Raw genomic sequence first — 21,373 nt, forward strand, 5'->3', positions numbered from 1 at the left:
GAATTTGATAAATTTCTTAGACCGGCCCCGCCCACTTGTGACTTAAACAAACGTTGAAATCACAATGAAAAAGACACTCTGGATTCTACTTTCTACATTCTTGTCAACATCCAACCTTGGTAATCCCGAATGGTATAATGAAAATGTATAAATCTGTGAGGTTAGACAGTCAATCTTTAATCACTGATTTAAAGATAGAGGAAGTAGAACTTTATGAACTAAATGAGCAAAGGTATCTTTCACATTTCAGGGAGCTATTTAAAGGAATTAGGTAGAAGCTCTGTTGACTGTAGCCCCCCCCCCCCCCCTCCCGCAATCTGGGCCTAAAATTTTAAAAAGTCAGATTTATTAAAATATTTATCATGTCCAAATGCCAGCTTAAATTATCCACTTCAGGTAATATCATTTGGCTTAATTAGAAAAATTGCAAATTTAAAGTAGCCTACCCTGGTTAAATGTCTTTGATTCAGGTCAAGATTATTAAATAATATTTCATTTTTAAAAAAAGCTGAAATATCAGGTTGTGAAGTATAATTTTAGTTATATTTGGGGCACCCTGGATATCTTTTGAGAAATTTGTGCTTAATGCCACAGATCAGAAGAATTCGAATTTTAGGTTTTTTCAGTTTAAACCAAGTATTTTTTTCAAAACTTTAACCATTCTTTGATGAAAAAAATGACAAAACAGCTTTAATTATTTCAAACAATAAGCCTAAAGACACAACAAACAAGCCAGATATAGTTCATGTGTGTATCCAAAAGTCAAAAATATGTAGGCTGATATGTATCTTAATGTAAGGAATGTTGTTAATGTATCAGGGGGTTGAATGGCCAAATGGTTAGCATGTGCGCTCTGTATCATAAGGTCTGTCATTGAGTCAACTGGCATGGTTTGATTGGTTTCGAATCCCTGGTTGTACGTGACAAGGAGTAGGGTAGCCTGTCCAACCTCATGGGCCTTCTCCATGTCCCCCGGTTTCCTCCCGCTGCTAAAGACCCCTAAACGCAAGCGAATTATTGAAATAATATTGAACCATGTGTTAGTCCCGAAATGACCTAGCTTGTGTCCAGTGGACATTAAACTCTCTCTCTCTCTCTCTCTCTCTCTCTCTCTGTTAATGTATCATTGTATTAATTAGGATTATTATGATATTTCAGTAGAAACAGATCCTAGAATTAATCTGTCTTTAATACTGAAAGATGGCATCAGAAAATGAGGTTATAACACCAGAAACAATTGTTATTGGAGAAAATGGTTCTAGTGGAAATACTCTTCGAAAGCGTAAAACATTAGGTATCTATGGGTCTAATGTCGACCCCCCAAAAGATGATGACGTATTTTACGTAACAGATGATCACACGTATGGAGCATTTGCTCAGGTAAATCTTTTTCCTGTAGAACTTGAATTTATTTTAGATAACTGGTGACCTTGTACACATATTTCTCAGTCCTAATTTTTCTTGTACCCCCTTTTAATGTGGAGACTGGCCACTGTTGTTCTAGTGGTCTGTCGTTATAAAGAAATCCTTGTGAGCACTCTATGGATCAGTGTTTTTGACAGGCTTTTTTCAAATTTCCAGGGATTGTTCATTTGGTCATAAGGCAGAACCCATTAAATATGAAAAAAATATGAATCCCATCACTGAATCAGATATTTACTAAATTGCAATTCACAAAGTCATCTTATGAAAGATTGTAAATATGATACAGGATATACCGGTAAATTACCGTTAAGTTAGATTCCAAAAGCAATTTACACAGTAATCTTTCTGTTTGTGAATGTGATACAGGAAAAATTCAATTGTATGTTTACAAATTGTGAATTTATCCCCAAATTTACATTCATATAAAATCTTGTGTGAAACATTTTTTAAAACTTTTCATTCAGATTTTTACTAAGTTATAAAACTTGAGGCAAAGCTCAAAAACTTTGCTGGTGGTGGGCTAAGACACCTGAAAAGCCCTGTCTATGCTTAATTTACATGTATTATCTGTATAGGAATTTTAAATGAAAGATATGGGTATATTCTCATGGTACGTACAAATAATAGAAAAGCTCTATTATAAGCATCAAATGCTGTCTATTATAAGCATCAAATGCTTTATTTTTCTTTACTTCTAACTTAAGATTAAAAAGCTTGGCTGGTACTTTATATAGTATTTTATTATTTTGCAATACAAGTCGAATTAAAGATTATCTTACATGTAGTTTGGGATTAATTATAAATACATGTAGATCTTTACTGTAATTTGACACACATGTAAAAGTAGACGGGGGGAACACAGAAAAAATGCTAACCACAACCCTTATTTCCTTGTTCCTTATAGATTTATGGTAACTAATAATTTAATGGCTTCATTGGTTCAGTGGTTGATCCATTTGTTTGTAGATTATTTGAAGAAATTGGATTGTGTGAAAATGGCAAATATGATCGTTTTCCATGTGGGGAATATGGATGAATTATGTTTTAAATATGAATGAATTATGTTTTAAATATGAATTTTAAATATGCATAAATTATAAGAAGTCTTCCTCCTCCTGTTTAAACATATTGTAAGATATGATTTAAATTTCAGGGAAGAGATTATGAACCAATATATATAACACATAAGTATACCGCTAAAGAGAAAGAAACTCTTGCAACCTTTGAAAGTTTGGATTATTTACCTTCAAACAGTGAAGTTTATAAGCAATGGCTAAAGAGAAAAAGGGTGTCCAGGTAAGATCTAATTTTTTGGGAGAAAACTACCTACTGTACTGTTTGCCTTGTATTTATTTAAAGATGCATTATGTAAGATTTCGATAAAGAGCTGACAGTTCTTCTTAAAAAAGTTAAAAAATAGTCTTAATTACTTCATTCTGAGTGAAGTTATGGCCATTTAAAGAATAGTGTAGTCTCGATAATCATTACTACTGATAATAAACAAAGTCTTGATTATCCATTTTTATACGCCCACATTGAAATGTGGTTGTATATTGTCGTCGCCCCGTCCGTCGGCAATTGTGGACGCTCTAGAGGCTAAAGTTTATATTCGATTGACTTTAAATTTATACACAGTATTTAAGGTCATGAGACAAAGACACCTGTATAGTTTCAAGGATTTACGATAATTACTGCCAGATTTATGGCCCTTGATTACTTCGAAAAATCTTGCGGATGCTCTACAGGCCAAAGTGATCATTCGATTGACTTTAGATCGCTACACAATGTTTAAAGTCTTGAGACAAACAAGTATATTGATTTTCAATGATTTTTGATAACTTGAACAGAAATGTTTTATATACTAAACATTAGCATGGGATAGAACTAGATGCCAGGCAACCAATCTTTTGATTAGATTATTTACTGGCGGTTGTGTTTAAACCTGTTGGAAATAGCAACCATCCAATGATCTACAGAGTTGATTAAGGAAAAGCAAATATAGAGTTTAAGACCATTTTTAAAGATGGAAAAGTACTCCCACCCCCAAATTATTCAGTAAATTTGAAGTTTACATTAATTTCTATTGATTTGATGATACCATATTAATGTGACTGCATCCCAACCTCTGTTTTTTTGTTTTAAACTTTTCAATATATTATTAAGGAAATGCATTAACTTAAAGCCCTTGATTTTATTGAATTTCAGATTACAAATGGATCGTTGGTTTATGATGGGTTTGATTGGATTTTGTGTTGGATTAGTTGGCTTTCTCTTACATCAACTTATTGAGATAATTTCCGATGTAAAATGGGAGACAACCTCAGATTTGTTGGCTGTAAGTATTTGTTGGATGAAACAGTTTTTTGAAAGAATTGAACTTCTGAAGCATACTCAACTTTGCAAATATGTTCTAGCAAAATACATAATTGTACTATTTTGATCTATACCTTCATTATTTTGCACAACATAGAGAGCTGTGGTTGCTCAGTGATGTGATGCTTGCTCGCTAACCAGAAGGTCTCAGGTTTCCTTCCAATGTTAGCTGAGAAAGTTACTCAGGATTTTCCGGCATGGTTTCCCCATGTCAATGGTGCAGGACCGGGTAAAATTTGGTATGTACTTGTAAAACAACCCCTGACTATTGTAATTTGAAATAAGATTAGGTTGTTATGCCAATGTCCAGGCGAAACTTCCCTCTTAGAACATAGCATCCTGCATACCCATCTTCATTAGCCCATTCGGTGCAGAAAATTGTGACGTTAACCCCATTTCATTTTTGCACACCATATTTTATTTTCAATAACAATAGGATACTATTAATAAACAAAGAAACAATTATTAAGTGCTTATTATATAGCTATGATGTATCATAAGATATGAAAAGAGATTAGCATAGTCATTTGCTTTTCTTTCTTCTTTCTGTTATATTTATTATATGGTTCTTGTAAACTCTTTTGCAGGATAATAAACAAGGTCTAGCATGGTTATTTGCTGTAGGTTTCAGTGTTGTATTTATTGTTAGTAGTGCCGCCATTGTTGTGGTAAGTGATCCAGAATTTATATAAATAGTATAATAATAATTAATAAATAATAATAATGCACTCTTGAAGGGTGCCATATCCATCAATTAGTTCTCTCATGAGTTTAAATTTAAATGAGATTTGTCAATTATACTTTGATATTCAATTCACTCTCCTTTGATATTTAAATGTTTGCCTGCTGCAATTTCTGAAACTGTAAAGTGGGTGTGGCATCCGCTCTTTGTAAAAGCTTTATATTGGTAATCAACCACATATAACTTTATGGTTAGGCCACAATGTTCATGCTCTCTTTTACTTCTCAGTTAAATAGTAAACCATAATTCATTCCAAGTATTCCTGAAAGTAACTAATGTTTTTATTCTGTGATCTTAATTTATAGTTTTGGAGACCAAGTGCTGCAGGATCTGGTATCCCTGAAGTAACAGGATTTTTAAATGGCACAAATGTACGTCATATATTCAGTCTACAGACAATGTTTGTAAAGTTTTTATCATGTGTTATGGCGATTGGTTGTGGTATGCCTGTAGGACCAGAGGGACCGATGATACATTTAGGGTGAGCAGTAACTTCATGTATCTGTTTTACCCATACCCCCATGTTTTATTTTAGTGTTTTACTTGCACCAGGTAACTTTTAAAGACCAATGATATTTCTGAGCTTTGTTCATGGACAATCTGCAATCAATTTTGATCATAATTATTCTATTAAATTTTGTCTAATGTCAAAAAGTTAAATTTATACTCTTATAATTCCATTTTTCAGAGGCTTGGTAGGTGCAGGTTTAAGTCAGACAAAATCTGAAACCCTCAGAATAAAAATTCCCATGTTTGAAAGATTTAGAAATTCTGAAGACCGGTAAGTATAACCCTTACATTATTTAAATAAAACAATCTATATTCTATTACACTAGAAATCATTATAATGTATTACAATAAAGGGTGGGCGTCAGCATTTATTACAGCTTATATAATAAATTAGAGCCTTGGTTTAAATTGGGGGTAAAGCCTTATTGTTTTTTGTTTTTTTTTCAGACGTAATTTTATATCCGCTGGAGCAGCAGCCGGTGTGGCATCTGCTTTTGGAGCACCAGTGGGTGGTTTGTTATTTTCTATGGAGGAAGTGTCTTCATATTGGACAATAACTTTATCATGGCAGATCTTCTTCTGCTGTATGATATCAGCCTTCACTACTGACCTCTTTAACTCAGCATTTAGAGGTTTCAAGTACAGTGGTGATTTTGGACAATTTAAAACAGAAAGATATATTTTATTTAATGTAAGTTGTAAAATAATTTTAAAAATTGAAGACAAAAAGTATATAAGTAGTAGTAGTAGTAGTAGTAGTAGTAGTTTTAACTTCATTTGTCCATGCCGAGATTAATGAACAATAAATTACACAGTTAATAGATGAATTTCATTAGCTTTGTGTTGGCTGAAAATGCTAAAGGACAACTTATATTATCATCTGATGAGCTGACGACCAGTAATATGAATGACTATTAACTTTCATAATTGACTATATATCTTGCCAGTTAATTGATTATTAAAGATGGGTTCCCGCATACAAACTGGGTGATTTAATGGTATATATGGACCAAAAACATATTCAAACTAATTAATTTGTCATAATTATGCTTCAAATCCTTCTCAAACATTGTAATTGCAAAGGAATGCCATGCTATTAAAATTCGATCAAACCAGGTCATGTTTACGTCACGTCTTGGGAGTCAGAGGAGAATTCATTGCATACATAAGACGATGTTGTCTTTAATCGCTTACTATTTATTACAAATATCGAATCCTAATTAAATTCTCGGATTATCTACTACCCGCGTCTTTTTCTGTCATTTTTACCTCAGAAAGTATTGTATGTTTAACTCTTCATAAATTTTATCTACTTGTACATCAAGCGCTCAATGTTCGCTTGTGACCTTTGACATCACGCGTGCAGAAGTTCTTAATCGTCGGGCTGTTGATGAGGGGAAACCTTACATTTTTGTCCTGTATAAGCTCCATGAGTTTTTTTCTGGGAATCCAGTATTTTTCTAGTAAGATTGGATATCTCTACTTTCCATATATACCAAAATTGTCAGACTTTTATTGGAAATAACCACCCGATAAATACTTTTCTGGGAATCCATCTTAAATCTTGCTATTTGATTGACTATTAATCTTGCTAGTTAATTGACTAATAATCTTGCTAGATAATTGATTATTAATCTTGCTAGTTAATTGACTATAATGTTCACAAGTTGACTGCCTACATCTTTCAAAAGTTAACTGACTATAACACTCACTAGTAAACTGACTGTGACCATCATGAGTAAACTAGTAAACGTGGCCATAGTGCTCACTAGTTAATTGACTATAACTCTCACTAGTTAACAGAATATTACTTTCACTACCGGTAGTTAATGAATTATTATGTCACTAGTAAACTTATTGTCTAATCAGAGATTTGTGAAAGCTATGTAACAATTTAAGTCTTGTTTTATTTTCCAGATTAATAAAGGTGTAGATGTGAATATATTGATGTTTATACCAACTGTTATTATTGGTATATTAGGAGGAACGCTTGGTGCTTTATTTACTATTATCAATCTTAAAATAACCAGAGGTAGGAAAAAACTTCTGGCTAGAATCAAAAGAAACTGGATCCAGAAGTCAGTCAGGTTATTTGAACCAGCAGTAATCATGGTGAGATTAGATTAATTTTTAAGTGCCATGAAAATGTGATTTTAGTAGCTACTAATTTACTTTGACATTTGGATTAAGCTTTGATGTCCATTGTCATGGTTTTGTGTTGTTTTATTTCAGTTTCCAGCATTTTCTATTAATAGATGTCTAGATGGTCTGCTTTGTTTGCCTTGGTAGTTTGACAGAATCCATGTTTCTCAAAAAATGTATTTTCCAATCAGCCTATAAATAGTAGCATTGTTAAATTTACAATTTCATATTTTCTAAGAAAGTCAAAACATAGATATTTCTATGTCTTTTGCTCAATAGGTTGTCAACTCACTTTATATGATAATAGGTTATCTTTCTCACACTTAAAAATCTTCACACCGGAAATAATAACACAATTATCTCCCAATTACCTCCCTTGTTTTCCTATTCCCCACCATGGAATAGCTATCTTCAAACGTTTGAATTTGAAGTTGAAAATGATACTTTTGCCAATTTCTCAACTGGCAATAGTGAATAATAGGATTAAAAGGATTATTCTTTAACAAGGTAGGACTGTTTATAGATACCATCTATTTTAGGGCTTTATTTTAATACATTTTAAAAATATAATTTAAAAATATGAAACTGTAACTTTAAACTATATAGATTTTAACACCATAATCTATTGTTTAGTGTATAGAATATGATTTATATTTAGAAAACTTGGTATTGATATTTGCAGGTCATAGTGAGTACCGTTTCTTTATTTCTACCAGCTGCCTTTCCCTGTTCTCCTTATAGATGTATTGAAGGTGATGATAGGAAAGTTGTGTATGTATTTTTGCGCATAATATTTTCATTTGGTGGTTAGCCTTGCATAAAGATTTATCTCGATAAAGAAAAGAACCCCATTGATTGTCAATGACTCCTGAAAATAAAATCCAGTTATGCTTTTGCTTTTGTTGTGCTCAAACCCAGAAATAGATGGAGATTTTGCTTGATTTGTCAAATAATTCTCACAAACTGTTTACCGACAAACAAGTTTACACGTAAAGAAAAAAATTCAAATCCACTCTAATTCTTTTAAGATTGATGCTACATAAGATTATTTTATTTATCTAAAAATATTTGATTTGTTTTTCGATTTTTATACAAATATTTTCATGTGGATGTATATTGTTGTCGCCCCCGTTCGTCCGTCCGTCCTTCCGTCCACAATTTGTTTGTGGACACTCTAAAATATAGGTCTATCTTCCAAAGAACTCAGTTCCTTTCGATATTGGCAAATATCGGACCATAACTTCATGGATTATGGCCCCTGATTGTACGAAAAATCACGTTTTTAGCTTGTGGACACGCAAGAGGTCACAATTTTCATCTGATTTTTATGAAATTTGAAATGCATGTTTATAACCCAAAGATCTTGGTTCCTTTCAATATTTGCGCATATCACATTGTAACTTCCTGAATTATGGCCTCAGATTGTACGAAAAATCACGTTTTTAGCTTGTGGTCCCTCTAGAGGTCACAATTATTATCTGATTTAAAAAAACGTTTGAAGATATCACCATTACACTGTGATGAGACTTGAGTTCAAATTTTGTGAAAATCGGACCAAAAGTGCCGGACAAAATGGCCGCCCCTCGTACGCAAATAGTGTAAATATATGGTATATCAAGGTTGTGAACCCTCTAGAGGCCACAATTTTGATCTGATTTTGATGAAATTTGAAATGCATGTTTATAACCCAACAATCTTGATTCCTGTCAAAATTCGCACATTTCAGATCGTAACTTCCTGAATTATGGCCCTTGATTGTACGAAAAATCGCTTTTTGTTCAACTTGTTCTCTATCCATCTCTTGCAAAATGTGGGCGTATCCTGCCTGGCAGTCGCTGGTTCTTTTATAGATTTGTATTTCCTATTTCTTCTGTGTTATATTTTCAGTGAAAATTGTGTTAATAGTACAACAAGTTCGTTTCAAGTTGAAAGTGATGTAATGCAGTATACATGTCCAAAAGGTTTTGATTGGAATAATAATGGTACATCGTATCACACTAATAGAACGTATAATGAATGTTAGTATTATGTTAAAAGTATTTATCTTTAATAATAAAACAACTATAGACCAGGAACCGAGCATGACATCTTTAATAATAAAACACCTATAGACCAGGAACCGAGCATGACATCTTTAATAATAAAACACCTATAGACCAGGAACCGAGCATGACATCATAGTATCCATCTGAAAATTGTGAAGCCATCAAAAATTGAAGTCTGTTAGTTGATGCACGTTTGTCAAAGGCACAAACAAGTTTCATGTTGTCTACAAGAAGAAGAAAACTAAAAGAACAACAGGATATGTATCGCTTGGGCCCCAGTTCCTGGTCCAAAAGTAAACATTATGATTTGCTGGCATGGTAAAGAAAATGGGTGGTTTGACAAACGATGAAAAATGTATGACTGAAAATCTCAAACTTTTTGTAGTGGCATCTTTATTATATGGTACAACAGAAACTGCAGTACGTCACCTTTTCTCTCGAACAACTCATCTACAGTTTGGTTATGCTACATTGTTTACAGCACTGCCTTATTTTTTCATTATGGTGTGTTGGTCATCAGGAACATCTGTTTCTAGTGGTATACTTGTACCTATGTTGTAAGTTTTATTTGTTAACTCAATATTAAACAGAATGGTTGTTAGTTGTCTTGTTATTATACAGCACTTTCACCTGTGACAGGTAACATTGAAATTTGGGATCCTGTTATACTTATGGAAAGGATATATTGACATAATTACTTGCATTATTTAAAAAAAAATTATGAAGCTTTTCTGGTGATCCTTAATACACCCAGAGAATGTTATGATATAAAAGTATTAATACATCTAGGAAATGTTATGATATAAAAGTAATTATGTAATTATTATGTTTTGATTTAAGATTAATTGGTAGTTTATATGGTCGTATTATTGGATTAGTGATGGTATCTTTATTTGGTGTACAGACAGATAAAGATAGTTACTGGGTGTGGATGGATCCTGGAGCTTTTGCTCTGATAGGTGCTGCCTCTTTCTTTGGGGGTGTCTCTAGATTAACCTTAGCTGTTACAGTTATAATGGTATGTTTTTTGATATTTTCTTTAAAATAATCACAACAGTTCTATGGAAAACAATTACTGCATTTTTAATTGGAGCATTTCTACAATCAGTTGGAGATGAGGTTTACAAAACATTGCTCAAAACAAGGACTTCAATGTAAATTGGATTACAAATGTTACAAATGAAAAACACAACCCATTCTGCTCATATGTTTACAGGGGTGAACATTATTTTGGCTTGATTTATTTTAGAATAACTATAATTTGCCATAAAACTGCAGATTTTACAAACCCAGACTAACAAATTTTTAAAATAACGCACACCCCTCTGCAGAATTCTGTGGCTGAATTAATTCACAATTTGATTTTTTCTATCTTTAAGATGGAACTAACAAATGATGTACAAGTGTTATTACCAGTAATGGTAGCTGTAATGGTAGGAAAATGGAGTGGTGATTTTTTTACCCATCCTATATTTCATGCTCATTTAGAATTGAAGTGTATACCATTCCTAGATCCTGAACCTAGACTAGTAGCAGAAGGGAAGAGGTAAACAAAACTCTTATAACTTAGTCGATAGGTAAAAAGAAGTTGCTGAGCCTCATGTAAAAGTCTCTTAACCATGTTGAACCCTGGTACATGTAATATTGACAACCCTCGCTGTTGATCTTTGTTACATTGAGTTTTGTAGCTCATTTTTGAATCCAGCTGAAACTACTGCTCCTTAGCCAGACCACCTCAAGTCGCTGCTCCCTAGACAGTGTCAAACCGGCCAAAACTATGGCTTCCTAGACACCCTCAAACTGCTCAAAACTGCTAGTTCCTAGAGAGCCTCAAACCGCCCAAGTCACAGATCTGGTAGGCTATATTGTCTTTATAAAGTCCCCAAAGGTTTGAGGCACTGAAGGGGGCAGTATTAGGTGGTTTCACACTGTCAAGTTGCTTGTGATGATGTAATAAGTCATAAATCTACTCTTGTGCCTTTATTGATAAAACATTACCAGGTTTGTGAATTTTTTATAAGCTGAGATTAATTTCTTTTTAATTTAGTTTTTAAATTATGGGATTGAGTAACCTCATGGTTCCATCCTGTGGTGGATCCAAATAGTAGGCTTGCCTGCCCAACTGTTAGGCTTCTCTCCAGTTTTCTTTTACTGTTGAAAATCCGACACTGAAGCCAATTATCATGTTTTTTTGTCTTTAAAAGTGTACAGTTTGAATTATATCAGACTCAAGATGTGATGACATCACCAGTCAGAACTATAAATATTTGTGAACCTATATCGGTACTGTCTGATCTTCTTCTACACTCGAGTAATGGTGGATTCCCTGTTGTTAAATATAATTCTCATGGTGAACCTGTGTTTTATGGTATGATCACAAGGTAAATATAACAAGTTTGTTCCTTTATTATATTAATTTATTTCACAATTCAATACATCAAGTCAAATGACTGTGGTCATACTGTCATGCCATTTCATAAAGCACTCTTGAAACTTTGGTACATGTAAATCATATACTTTACTTTACAACTCTATTGAACTTTACCCACTCTAACTTCATACCTACAAGAAAATGCAGGTTCAAAGATGTTCTTTTTCAATCACAAACTTACCCTAACTACTGTCATCATTTGAATACCCTCCCCCAACAATTTAGGTGATAATGGTAGGTGTATGTTGTGTTAGCGGGCAATGCTTGTTTCTAATGTTGACTGTTGCTTATTTTATCTTCAGACTAGAATTAACAGTTTTACTTATGCATGAAAAGGTATTCATTGAAACAGAGGAGGAGATTGATGAAAGAGAAGCTGATGTCACTTTAGTAGGATATGAAAAGGTAAAATAGCTACAGGTTAAAGAAACGGTGCATGATTTGCATTTTTTGGAAAATGTTGAATTTCTCATGGCTTAATCCATGCTAATGTGTACTCAGATTCATTATTTAACATTTAATTATGACAACAAAATCAAAACAGCACTAGATAATCTCCTTCTTGGTTAGCTAGATTAAAAACAGGCCCATCAATTATATTTTGCAAAACAAAGACAGTAAGTTGCTTCACATAGGGAGCAGCATACATCAATGAATTTTCAGTTCATCATTTACTGTAAATCTGGAATTGAACCATTTTTGGACTAATATTCCAGGTAGAGGTTCAATTATTACAGCATTGTAGTTTGTAAGGTATTCTTATATAACACAAATCATGCTCAGCGTCTTTAATTATTTAAGAAAAAGGTAACTTTAATATCATTAATATCATATACATCAGTTTACTATTAATTTTCATTACATTCATTTACATCAAAATATTATGTGTGATTAGAAATGATAATTAAAAAAATAACCTACATCTTTATGGCTACAGTTAAACCGAATGTCTAAATTTTTAGAAAACAGTGTGAGGGACTACAACAGTTCCTACATCTCATTTTCTTAGTAATAAGTATGGTGGCTGTTAAAGCTGTATTCATAAAGAAAACAGACCCCACTTTCTCTTTCGGGTCATTATCTGATTGATTACTTTGAACTACCAGGGATATTGTCAGCAATAATAATAATGTTATTGCGTAAGTCAAGATTCACTGAAATACAAGCTTTTTGGATTACCTTTTACATTAATCATAAAATAATGTCTTTAGCCTCCATTCAGAGGCGTAGCCGTGAGATGAAATTATATAAAATGTTGACAATCTGTGATGCCGGAGGCACGAGGCTGCGCAGCAGCCACGGTAGCATGATATGATAAGGAGAGTGTGGGAGGGTCACCCTTCCACTGGGAGAGGGGGGGGGGGCACCACCATAAAAATTCTTTAAAGTTTCAGTCTTCTGTAAACACTGTTTTGGCATATTTTACGGGGTTAAACTTAAACATCACACCAATACAATGTTTATCATGTTTAAATCAGGGGGTGCCGAATGCATATTGGGATATGTACATTGTTTTATACAGATAGAATCTTAATCCTAATAATTGTTGTAAATAAATAGGAGGGGGGTCCAAGTATATTCAGACCCCCCCCCCCCCCCCCCATGTGTGACGCCCATGCCTCCATTACTTATTTAAACATACATTATGCAAAAGCTAAATCTGTCTATTGCGGGTCTTTCTTTAGGCCTGAAATGTTATCTAAATTATTAATTAGACATTAATTAACTTATCCAGGCCATAATCAACTCTTGATGGCATCGCTAGCCTGCAATCTACAATCTATAGTGGATTATGAGCTGATTTACTGCATAACTTTCCTTCACGTTTTAATGAATAAATGGATAATCGAGACTATGCTGTTTATCTTACTGACTTTGATAATGATGATCGAGGCTAGGCAGAAATTTCAATCGCTTAATTCTCGGTTCATAGTGGATCAATTTGAATGAAATTTTTAGCAAATTGCCTTTACATTATCTAGTTTTTAACTATTATAGTGAGAACACCCGACTTGTTATCTAATCTCCCATAATGTATCTTTAAGTAAATTGAAATCTAAAATAGAAATTATGAATTCAAATAAAACTATGTGTTTAACTATATAAATACAAACTGGTATATGATGTTTATATCATGATAGAATGCATGTCTCATAAATGGATGATCACAGGATATGATTTTAAAGATTTATGTTCTTTACTTGCAGTTAATGGTCGATAAACTGGTAAATCCACAAGAAGTTTCCCATTTACTCAATCAATATATAGATGAAGATAAATACAAAAACCTTAAAATTAATCTTGTAAGTAATTTTGTGAATTAATATGAATTTTCCCTTCAAGTCAGATAAATGGGGTTTAACGTCCACTCAACACAAACAAGGTCCTTTTGGGACTAACACAGGATAAATTTTATTTACATAATTCACTTGCATGCAAGGGTCTTTAGCAGTGGGAGAAAACTGGGGGCCCCGAAGAAAACCCACAAAGTTTGGTAGCAGCCCTACTCCTTGTCATATACAAGTGTAGGATAGAAACTGTGCCACTTGACTCAATGACAGATCTTATGAAATGAAATGAGGTTCAATGTCCTACTGTTCTCCACCGACTGGACTAATGAAGATGATCTACTAAAGCTCACACATTATAGACCTTTCAACCAACTACCCCGCACCCCACCCCCTTTTCTCAATCAGAGAGTGAGAACACTATACTAGTTTATTTTTTGATTAACATATTGTATGTTACTCTAATTCGGTTGCCTGCATCTATCTTTAAAAGTAAGGGAAGTTGGAGTACCCAAAGAAAAGCGGCAAGGTCAGGAAAGGGATTTGCCTAGAAAACAGACCTTATGATCTAGAGTGGATATAATCACTTGACCACCCAACCACCTTATTTAATCAGAAAAGATTTTTATATATACCTGTGTTTTTCCAAACTGAGGTTAATATTGTTGTGTTTTATACTTCCAGAAACCGTACATTAACACATCTGCTTTTAGCATTCCAAAAACATTTTCTCTACAACGAGCTTACATATTGTTCCGTACTATGGGTCTTCGACATCTAACTGTAGTGGATGATGAAAACCATGTTGTGGGTATAATAACCAGAAAAGATTTAATGGGATTTAACTTGAATGAAAAACTGTCTGGTTTATTATTTGAGGAGTTGGAGAAAAACAGTCGAGTGGCTGAGATGACTTCCCCAGCAGCTGCTACTATTTAACATATAATTAGTCAGCCATAGATGCACAACTGACAAGATAGTGTGATATATATTTTATTTTCTTATTTCAACTTGTTAAATTCTTTTGTATTTTAATACTTTGTTATTGAAAGTAACCCAGGTTGTTTTGTTATAGAAATGTATATAGTAATACTCAATTTTTTTACAAAATGCTCAATTTATTCTTATTTGCTTTGCATAAGTGTATATATACGCCTAAGATGAATAAAGTCAAAAGTGAAAATCGTCAAATTATTTTAATACTGTACGCCTAAAGGTTCAATATTATGCCAAAATAAAGGTTACAACAAAGACCATTTCAAATAATGAAATGTAATTTACTTTTATTAAAAAACAATTTTGAATTGATCAATTTCAAATTAATTTATGGCCATTTAAGTTCACATTGGTTTCTATTGTTTTCTGCTGGTATTTTTTACAAACCAGTTTAACTACATAATAACACGGTCTTTGCATTAAAGTTGTGCATAGTTTTTTACTTTTGATATATATGTTAATAATCACGCTTGTTGTGCCTTTAATTAATGGCATCTCATGACCAGAAAAAATATTTTCTTTTTCATTTAGTATAGTGAATATTCATGAAGTATAATAAAATATGTATGGAATATAGTCTGTCCAGAGAATTCAGTAGATATATATATAATATGTATTTGTTCACTGTATCGCATAAATGTCAGTTCAAAATTTTTAAATCAACAGTAAGGAAATTGTGAATGAAATTCATTGTATTTTGTTCTGTTTATTGTTTCTTATTATTTTGTCTTTATTTATCAACTCATGTTCTTTATTGTAGTAATTATAAACTTAAATTGATTCTTTCACAGTTCCCAACTCTAGGATGAAATGACCTAAAAATAGTCACCTTTATGCTACCAATGTTAGACATCATTCTCAGTGATATCATATTGTCATGTGACATCAGTTTTATTCCAATAAATTTTAACACCGTAACTCAAGCCTAGTTAAATCCTAGATGTTTGAACAACCCTAGGGTCACATGTACAGGCAAACCTCCCTTGACTAAAATTAGAATGATGGCACATGTAATGGTCAGTTGGCCAAACAAATTCACCATCTTGTACATGTATATATGAACTTCCTATCTAAGTCTTCATATTATAATTTGTGTTCCTTTATTAAAGTGTGTTCCTTTTGTTTTGTGATCATATAGATGTATACATAATAGATCAAATTGTGTTCATTATTATGTTAATTTTATACGATATTTGAGCAACTTTTGTTTTAAAATAATGTTTTTAACGGCAGGCTTTTATCCATGTCCCAGTAATTATATATGCAGCTGTTATTTGTCAATATATTTACAAGGAAATCAATCGTGTAGTCCCAAAATAAGGAAGTCTTATTGTGTGTAAATAAAATGTAAAATTTTTATGAAATACTGTCAAGATTTCCTCAATTTAATGCAATCTGATTCAAATACTGATCTATGTTTCATTTCGTTTTCATTTTATACTTTCGATGGCCTCCACTTCATTAGTGAAGACAAGCAAAATGGAACTTTTGAACTACAAAAAACGGAACTGAAATAGAATCTGTGTTCTAATCAGATTGTTTATAATGCAACTGATATTTGTATAGTATATGATTCGGTAGCTTAGCTTACAAGTTTATAATTAGTTATGGTATTTTGTATAATGTATGTCAGAATATATTTAATATCATTGATTAAAAAATTACTGATAAATTTTACCATCATTATATAATATATGTTTTGTTTACAAACTATTTAATGGTTTATGTAGATAAATCACCCATCAGAATAGAGTGTATCAAGTTATATTGAGAAGTTTGGACACTTTTCTGGAATAGTTCTGAAAATTTATGTTTTTGGCAAATTTAATATACACCTTGATAACTTCAATATCAAGAGTATGTTAATCCAAAGACAGAAAACCAGAAAATTGATCTTATCTATCTCTCTCCCACCCCACCCACGAACATCAAGTAGCATGTACCTTTTTAATGTATCCCGCCTTTTAGCACGCTTTAAAGCACAATAACTTTATCTGGAGAGAATGAATTTGGATAGAACTCCCCACACCTTTATTATCAGTATAAGTGCAATTATTTGCAATAAATTCCGAGTCACCTTTAAAAAGCCACAATAGGCATATTTCAGTAAATAAAAACGGTAAATTCTGTCCAGTTTCATTATAGAAAATGACTTACTGAAAAACGGACGCAAAGCAGGTTGGGACTTTTCCTTTAGTCTGTCTTGATTGGAATGAAGACTACCCTAGAGCAAACAACTAATCGACGAAAATCAAACCAGACTTAGGAAAGGACGGTCGACCATGGACCACTTGGTCCAGCACGCCATGTAGCAGGTAGACCTTAACGGGTACCTGATCAGTGCGTTTCATTTAGCTGGTTAGATGGACTGCCTTCACAAGTATCGGATTAAGAGCGTCCTGCGCGAATAAGAATGCAGGTTAACGTTAAGATATTTCCGCGTAGCGAATGGCGTGCCGCATGGATCGATTATTAGTCGCACTCTCTTCGAAGCAATAATCAACAATATCCACAACCCTGTGAATCCAGGTGCATTAGCAAAATTTTAAGATGTTAATACCATTTGGAGGGTAGGAATACCTTGCGGAGGTTACAAAGGCAGAGAAAGCCGTGGCAAACGATTGGAGTTTCAAAGTCTAAAGATGGAATGCTAAAGATGGGTATAAACAGATTAACTCAGACTATGAATTTATGAATGGTAAAGTTTCATAACCATTTTTTTAATAACGACCGTCCGTTTTAGTTGAATATCGGTGATGACAACGGACTTTCTAAGAATTTGATTTTGGGTTGAATATAACAGTAGGTTATACGGCCTTTGATGTTGAGTGACGGCACATGACAACGGTAGATAAACGCCAAAAATATAACATAATATTTATTTTAGTCACAAGAAATAATGAGAATATTTATAAATTATTGTTTTCTACATTTTATAAAATATTTTATAATGACCATCAGCTGTACAGATTTTAAATATATTTGTTTACTGCTTCTTATAATAACTACTTTATGGCAGAAAAACAGACAGTTCTGCATTACTGAAAAAATATTAGCTTGGTCAATTAAAGCGATAATTTCATATTTTTAAGTTATATTTTTAAAATGTATTAAAATAAAGCCTTAAAATAGATGGTATCTATAAACAATCCTACCTTGTTAAAGAATAATCCTATTAATCCTATAATTCACTATTGCCAGTTGAGAAATTGGCAAAATTTTCAACTTCAAATTCAAACGTTTGAAGATAGCTATTCCATGTGGGGAATATAAAAACAAGGGAGGTAATTGTGTTATTATTTCCGGGGTGAATGTTTTTTAAGTGTGAGAATGATACCTATGATCGCATAATAGTGAGTTGACAACCTATTGAGCAAAAGACATAGAAATAATTATGTTTTGACTTTTTTAGAAAATATGAAATTGTAACTTTAAATATAATCTTTCGTTTTACAAAAAAAACCTTATGTTTTACAAAAATAAATCCCCTATGTTTTACTAAAAAACAAACAAACTATATTTTACAAAAAACAACAACTATGTTTTACAAAATTACCGTATGTTTTACAAAAGAACCTTATGTCTTATAGAATAGTTTACACTAGAAGTAAATCAATTTGTCACAAGTATTACAAAATAGTTTTACAATGGAAATAAATCTACACTAATTCAATTTGTTATATTACAAAATAGTTTAACAATGAGAATAATTACTTTGTTTTATAACAAAAATAGTTTAACACTGGAAATAAATCCATTTATCATATCACAGTACAAACGTTTTTCACTGGAAATACATCAATTTTTCATATTTAAAAAATAGTTTTACATTGGAAATACATCAGTTTGTCATATTACAAAATATTTTTACTCGGGAAATAAATCGATTGGTCATATTACAAAATAACACACCCACTTTCGATATCACGTGCCCTGCGGTAAGCTATTTTAGCATTGGGTCGATCACGCCAATTCTCTTGAACCATATCATGTATGAGATTTTGAAGTTCTATTTGGTCCCCACATGGAATTTTTATAAATTCTCTGATATAGTCTAGCTTCTGACGATCTGTGGAATGTGCTATTTCTTGCTGACGCCTTCCAATGTACGGAGCCAAAAGCTTCTTTCCTGCAATCCAATCTACAGTGGTCTCCGAAAACATGGCCATTACAACACAACCCATGCTAAAAATGTCGCTCTTCATGGTGACATTATCGTGTTTAGCCTCCGGTGCTGTATAGTAACGCGGTCCTTTCGGACTATATTGAAAGTCGTAGTAGGGCGATTCATAGTTGAAAGCTTCCCATACCCTAGAGAGACCGAAATCAGCTATTTTGATTATACGAGAAGCAAACGAATTACGTTGATGTATCATTATATTATCTGGCTTTATATCACGATGTATGACACAGTTGTCGTGAAGATACGACACCCCTTCAGCCAACTGTTTAGAGAAATCTAATTTAAGTGAATGAGATAAAGATCCACGTCGGAGAATGAAACTATTCAAATCTCCAACGTTACAAAACTCCAAAACTATATAAACAGAATCGTCTTCAACGAAACTATCCACAAATTGTGCGATATTTTCGTGATTAAGACGTTTCAGCGATGTAACTTCCTTCTCTACCTTGGCTTGTTCTTCTGTTTTGTCAATGGGTATATTTTTGATAGCGAAGGTTTTACCATTTTTGCTTCCTTTGAAAACTACACCAAATGCACCTGCGCCAAGTTTACACACTATTTCGTAACCACCAACACTGCAAAACAAAATTAAGTTATCAATAGGATATCAATATATAATACATATTTGCTGCTATGAGGCCGATTATCCATATATCAGATCAAGTTCAAGTACATTGATGTTAATGCCAACACTGGTTTTATACTGTTATTTAAAATGGTTAAAACTCTGTTGGTTTTTATAAGGATTTCAGATTGTTTGATGATACGGATCGGGCTATCTCTATAGATCATAATTTTATTTCAACACATATATACACAGAGAAAACAAATTGAGTATAGCGCAAGTGTTTGAATAGATATTTACGTTAGCATCTTGACGTTCTGGAAGATATTCGATCTTCCTGAATGGCCTCAAGGCATTACTACACCAGTAAAGAAAATGAGTGAAACCAATTCCAAACAAGATGACTAGTCATCAACATCCCGCGCCCTTGCACTTGTTTGGAAGAAATAAGGAAAAATAACTTGTTTATGCTATTGGTAATCAAGATAAAAATGTATCAGATTTCGCAAACAGTGTCACTGGTCCTAATATTGTGGCCCTGTTTAGTAGATATTGCTCTCTATTTCTGAAAACAAATGACTGATTGATATTTACTAGAAGATTTGAGATAATTTATGACATTAAGCCCTGGTTTTAAAAATTAGACATGACTACATAGAAAATAGAGATATTTTGCAAGTGGAGGGAACTGGAGCTTTAGACAAATCCCATATTCCGACACATGGAATATCAATTCACAAAATTCCATACTCTGATCACAGTAGCTCGGCAAGGCAGGGTCGCTACTCCCTGTAAGGTTTGCACAACAACCTTTGCCTACCTCAATTAGCTGCTGTATGTTAAACAATAAACTTATACATCAGAAAATAAAATACTATAACAGGTTAATGTTTGTACAAAGTTTCAAAAAGATTTCTTGAACAGATAATAAAATATGCTCCAGAAATAAAATCAGGATAGAAGGCTGGATTTCAGAAAATAAAATAATGGGTAAAATTATTTTAAAGGTATCTTGAACAGTCAAATGTGTTTCCATGGAAACACATAAAATTATCAAATCTGAGAAATTAAAAATAAGTGCCATATGCTCCAGAAACAAAATTGTACACCAAAAACTAAGTAAAATTTGTTTCCATGGAAACACACAAAATATAAATCCCAGAAATTCCTAAATAGCAAATGGCACAACTACTGTAACGGGTTGATGTGTGTGCAAAGTTTCAGAAAGATATCTTGAACGGTTTATGAGATATGCTCCGGAAACAAAATTATACACCAAAAACTAAGTTAAATTTGTTTCCATGGAAACACAAAAAATATAAATCCCAGAAATTCCTAAATAGCAAAAGGCACAACTACTGTAATAGTTTGATGTGTGTGCAAAGTTTCAGAAAGATATCTTGAACGGTTTATGAGATATGCTCCGGAAACAAAATTATACACCAAAAACTAAGTTAAATTTGTTTCCATGGAAACACAAAAAATATAAATCCCAGAAATTCCTAAATAGCAAAAGGCACAACTACTGTAATAGTTTGATGTGTGTGCAAAGTTTCAGAAAGATATCTTGAACGGTTTATGAGATATGCTCCGGAAACGAAATCGGACGGACGGACGGACGGACGAACCCCATTTCAATATCCCTCCCTAACTTCGTTCGGCGCGGGATA

At 32.9% G+C, this 21,373-nt stretch overlaps 1 protein-coding gene across 2 annotated transcripts in view; it reads left to right on the top strand.

Annotated features, from left to right (window-relative positions):
* The window catches only part of LOC126814852 (chloride channel protein C), a 24,358-nt gene extending 7,723 nt beyond the window's left edge, over positions 1 to 16,635 (top strand). For both annotated transcript variants that reach the window (XM_050540258.1, XM_050540257.2), the window contains exons 2-18: positions 1,159 to 1,380; positions 2,579 to 2,721; positions 3,631 to 3,760; positions 4,386 to 4,466; positions 4,846 to 5,021; positions 5,229 to 5,321; positions 5,498 to 5,741; positions 6,968 to 7,162; positions 7,875 to 7,963; positions 9,080 to 9,210; positions 9,623 to 9,794; positions 10,078 to 10,255; positions 10,617 to 10,783; positions 11,442 to 11,618; positions 11,971 to 12,073; positions 13,876 to 13,971; positions 14,641 to 16,635. In XM_050540258.1, coding sequence (XP_050396215.1) covers positions 1,201 to 1,380; positions 2,579 to 2,721; positions 3,631 to 3,760; positions 4,386 to 4,466; positions 4,846 to 5,021; positions 5,229 to 5,321; positions 5,498 to 5,741; positions 6,968 to 7,162; positions 7,875 to 7,963; positions 9,080 to 9,210; positions 9,623 to 9,794; positions 10,078 to 10,255; positions 10,617 to 10,783; positions 11,442 to 11,618; positions 11,971 to 12,073; positions 13,876 to 13,971; positions 14,641 to 14,895 — 2,610 coding nt within the window. In that variant the 5' untranslated portion in view covers positions 1,159 to 1,200 and the 3' untranslated portion in view covers positions 14,896 to 16,635. The remainder of the gene's footprint in view (positions 1 to 1,158; positions 1,381 to 2,578; positions 2,722 to 3,630; positions 3,761 to 4,385; positions 4,467 to 4,845; positions 5,022 to 5,228; positions 5,322 to 5,497; positions 5,742 to 6,967; positions 7,163 to 7,874; positions 7,964 to 9,079; positions 9,211 to 9,622; positions 9,795 to 10,077; positions 10,256 to 10,616; positions 10,784 to 11,441; positions 11,619 to 11,970; positions 12,074 to 13,875; positions 13,972 to 14,640) is intronic.
* The last annotated feature ends 4,738 nt before the right edge of the window (positions 16,636 to 21,373 follow it).

This window comes from Patella vulgata, chromosome 3 (assembly GCF_932274485.2).
Source record: "Patella vulgata chromosome 3, xgPatVulg1.2, whole genome shotgun sequence".
Taxonomy (NCBI): Eukaryota; Metazoa; Mollusca; class Gastropoda; family Patellidae; genus Patella; species Patella vulgata.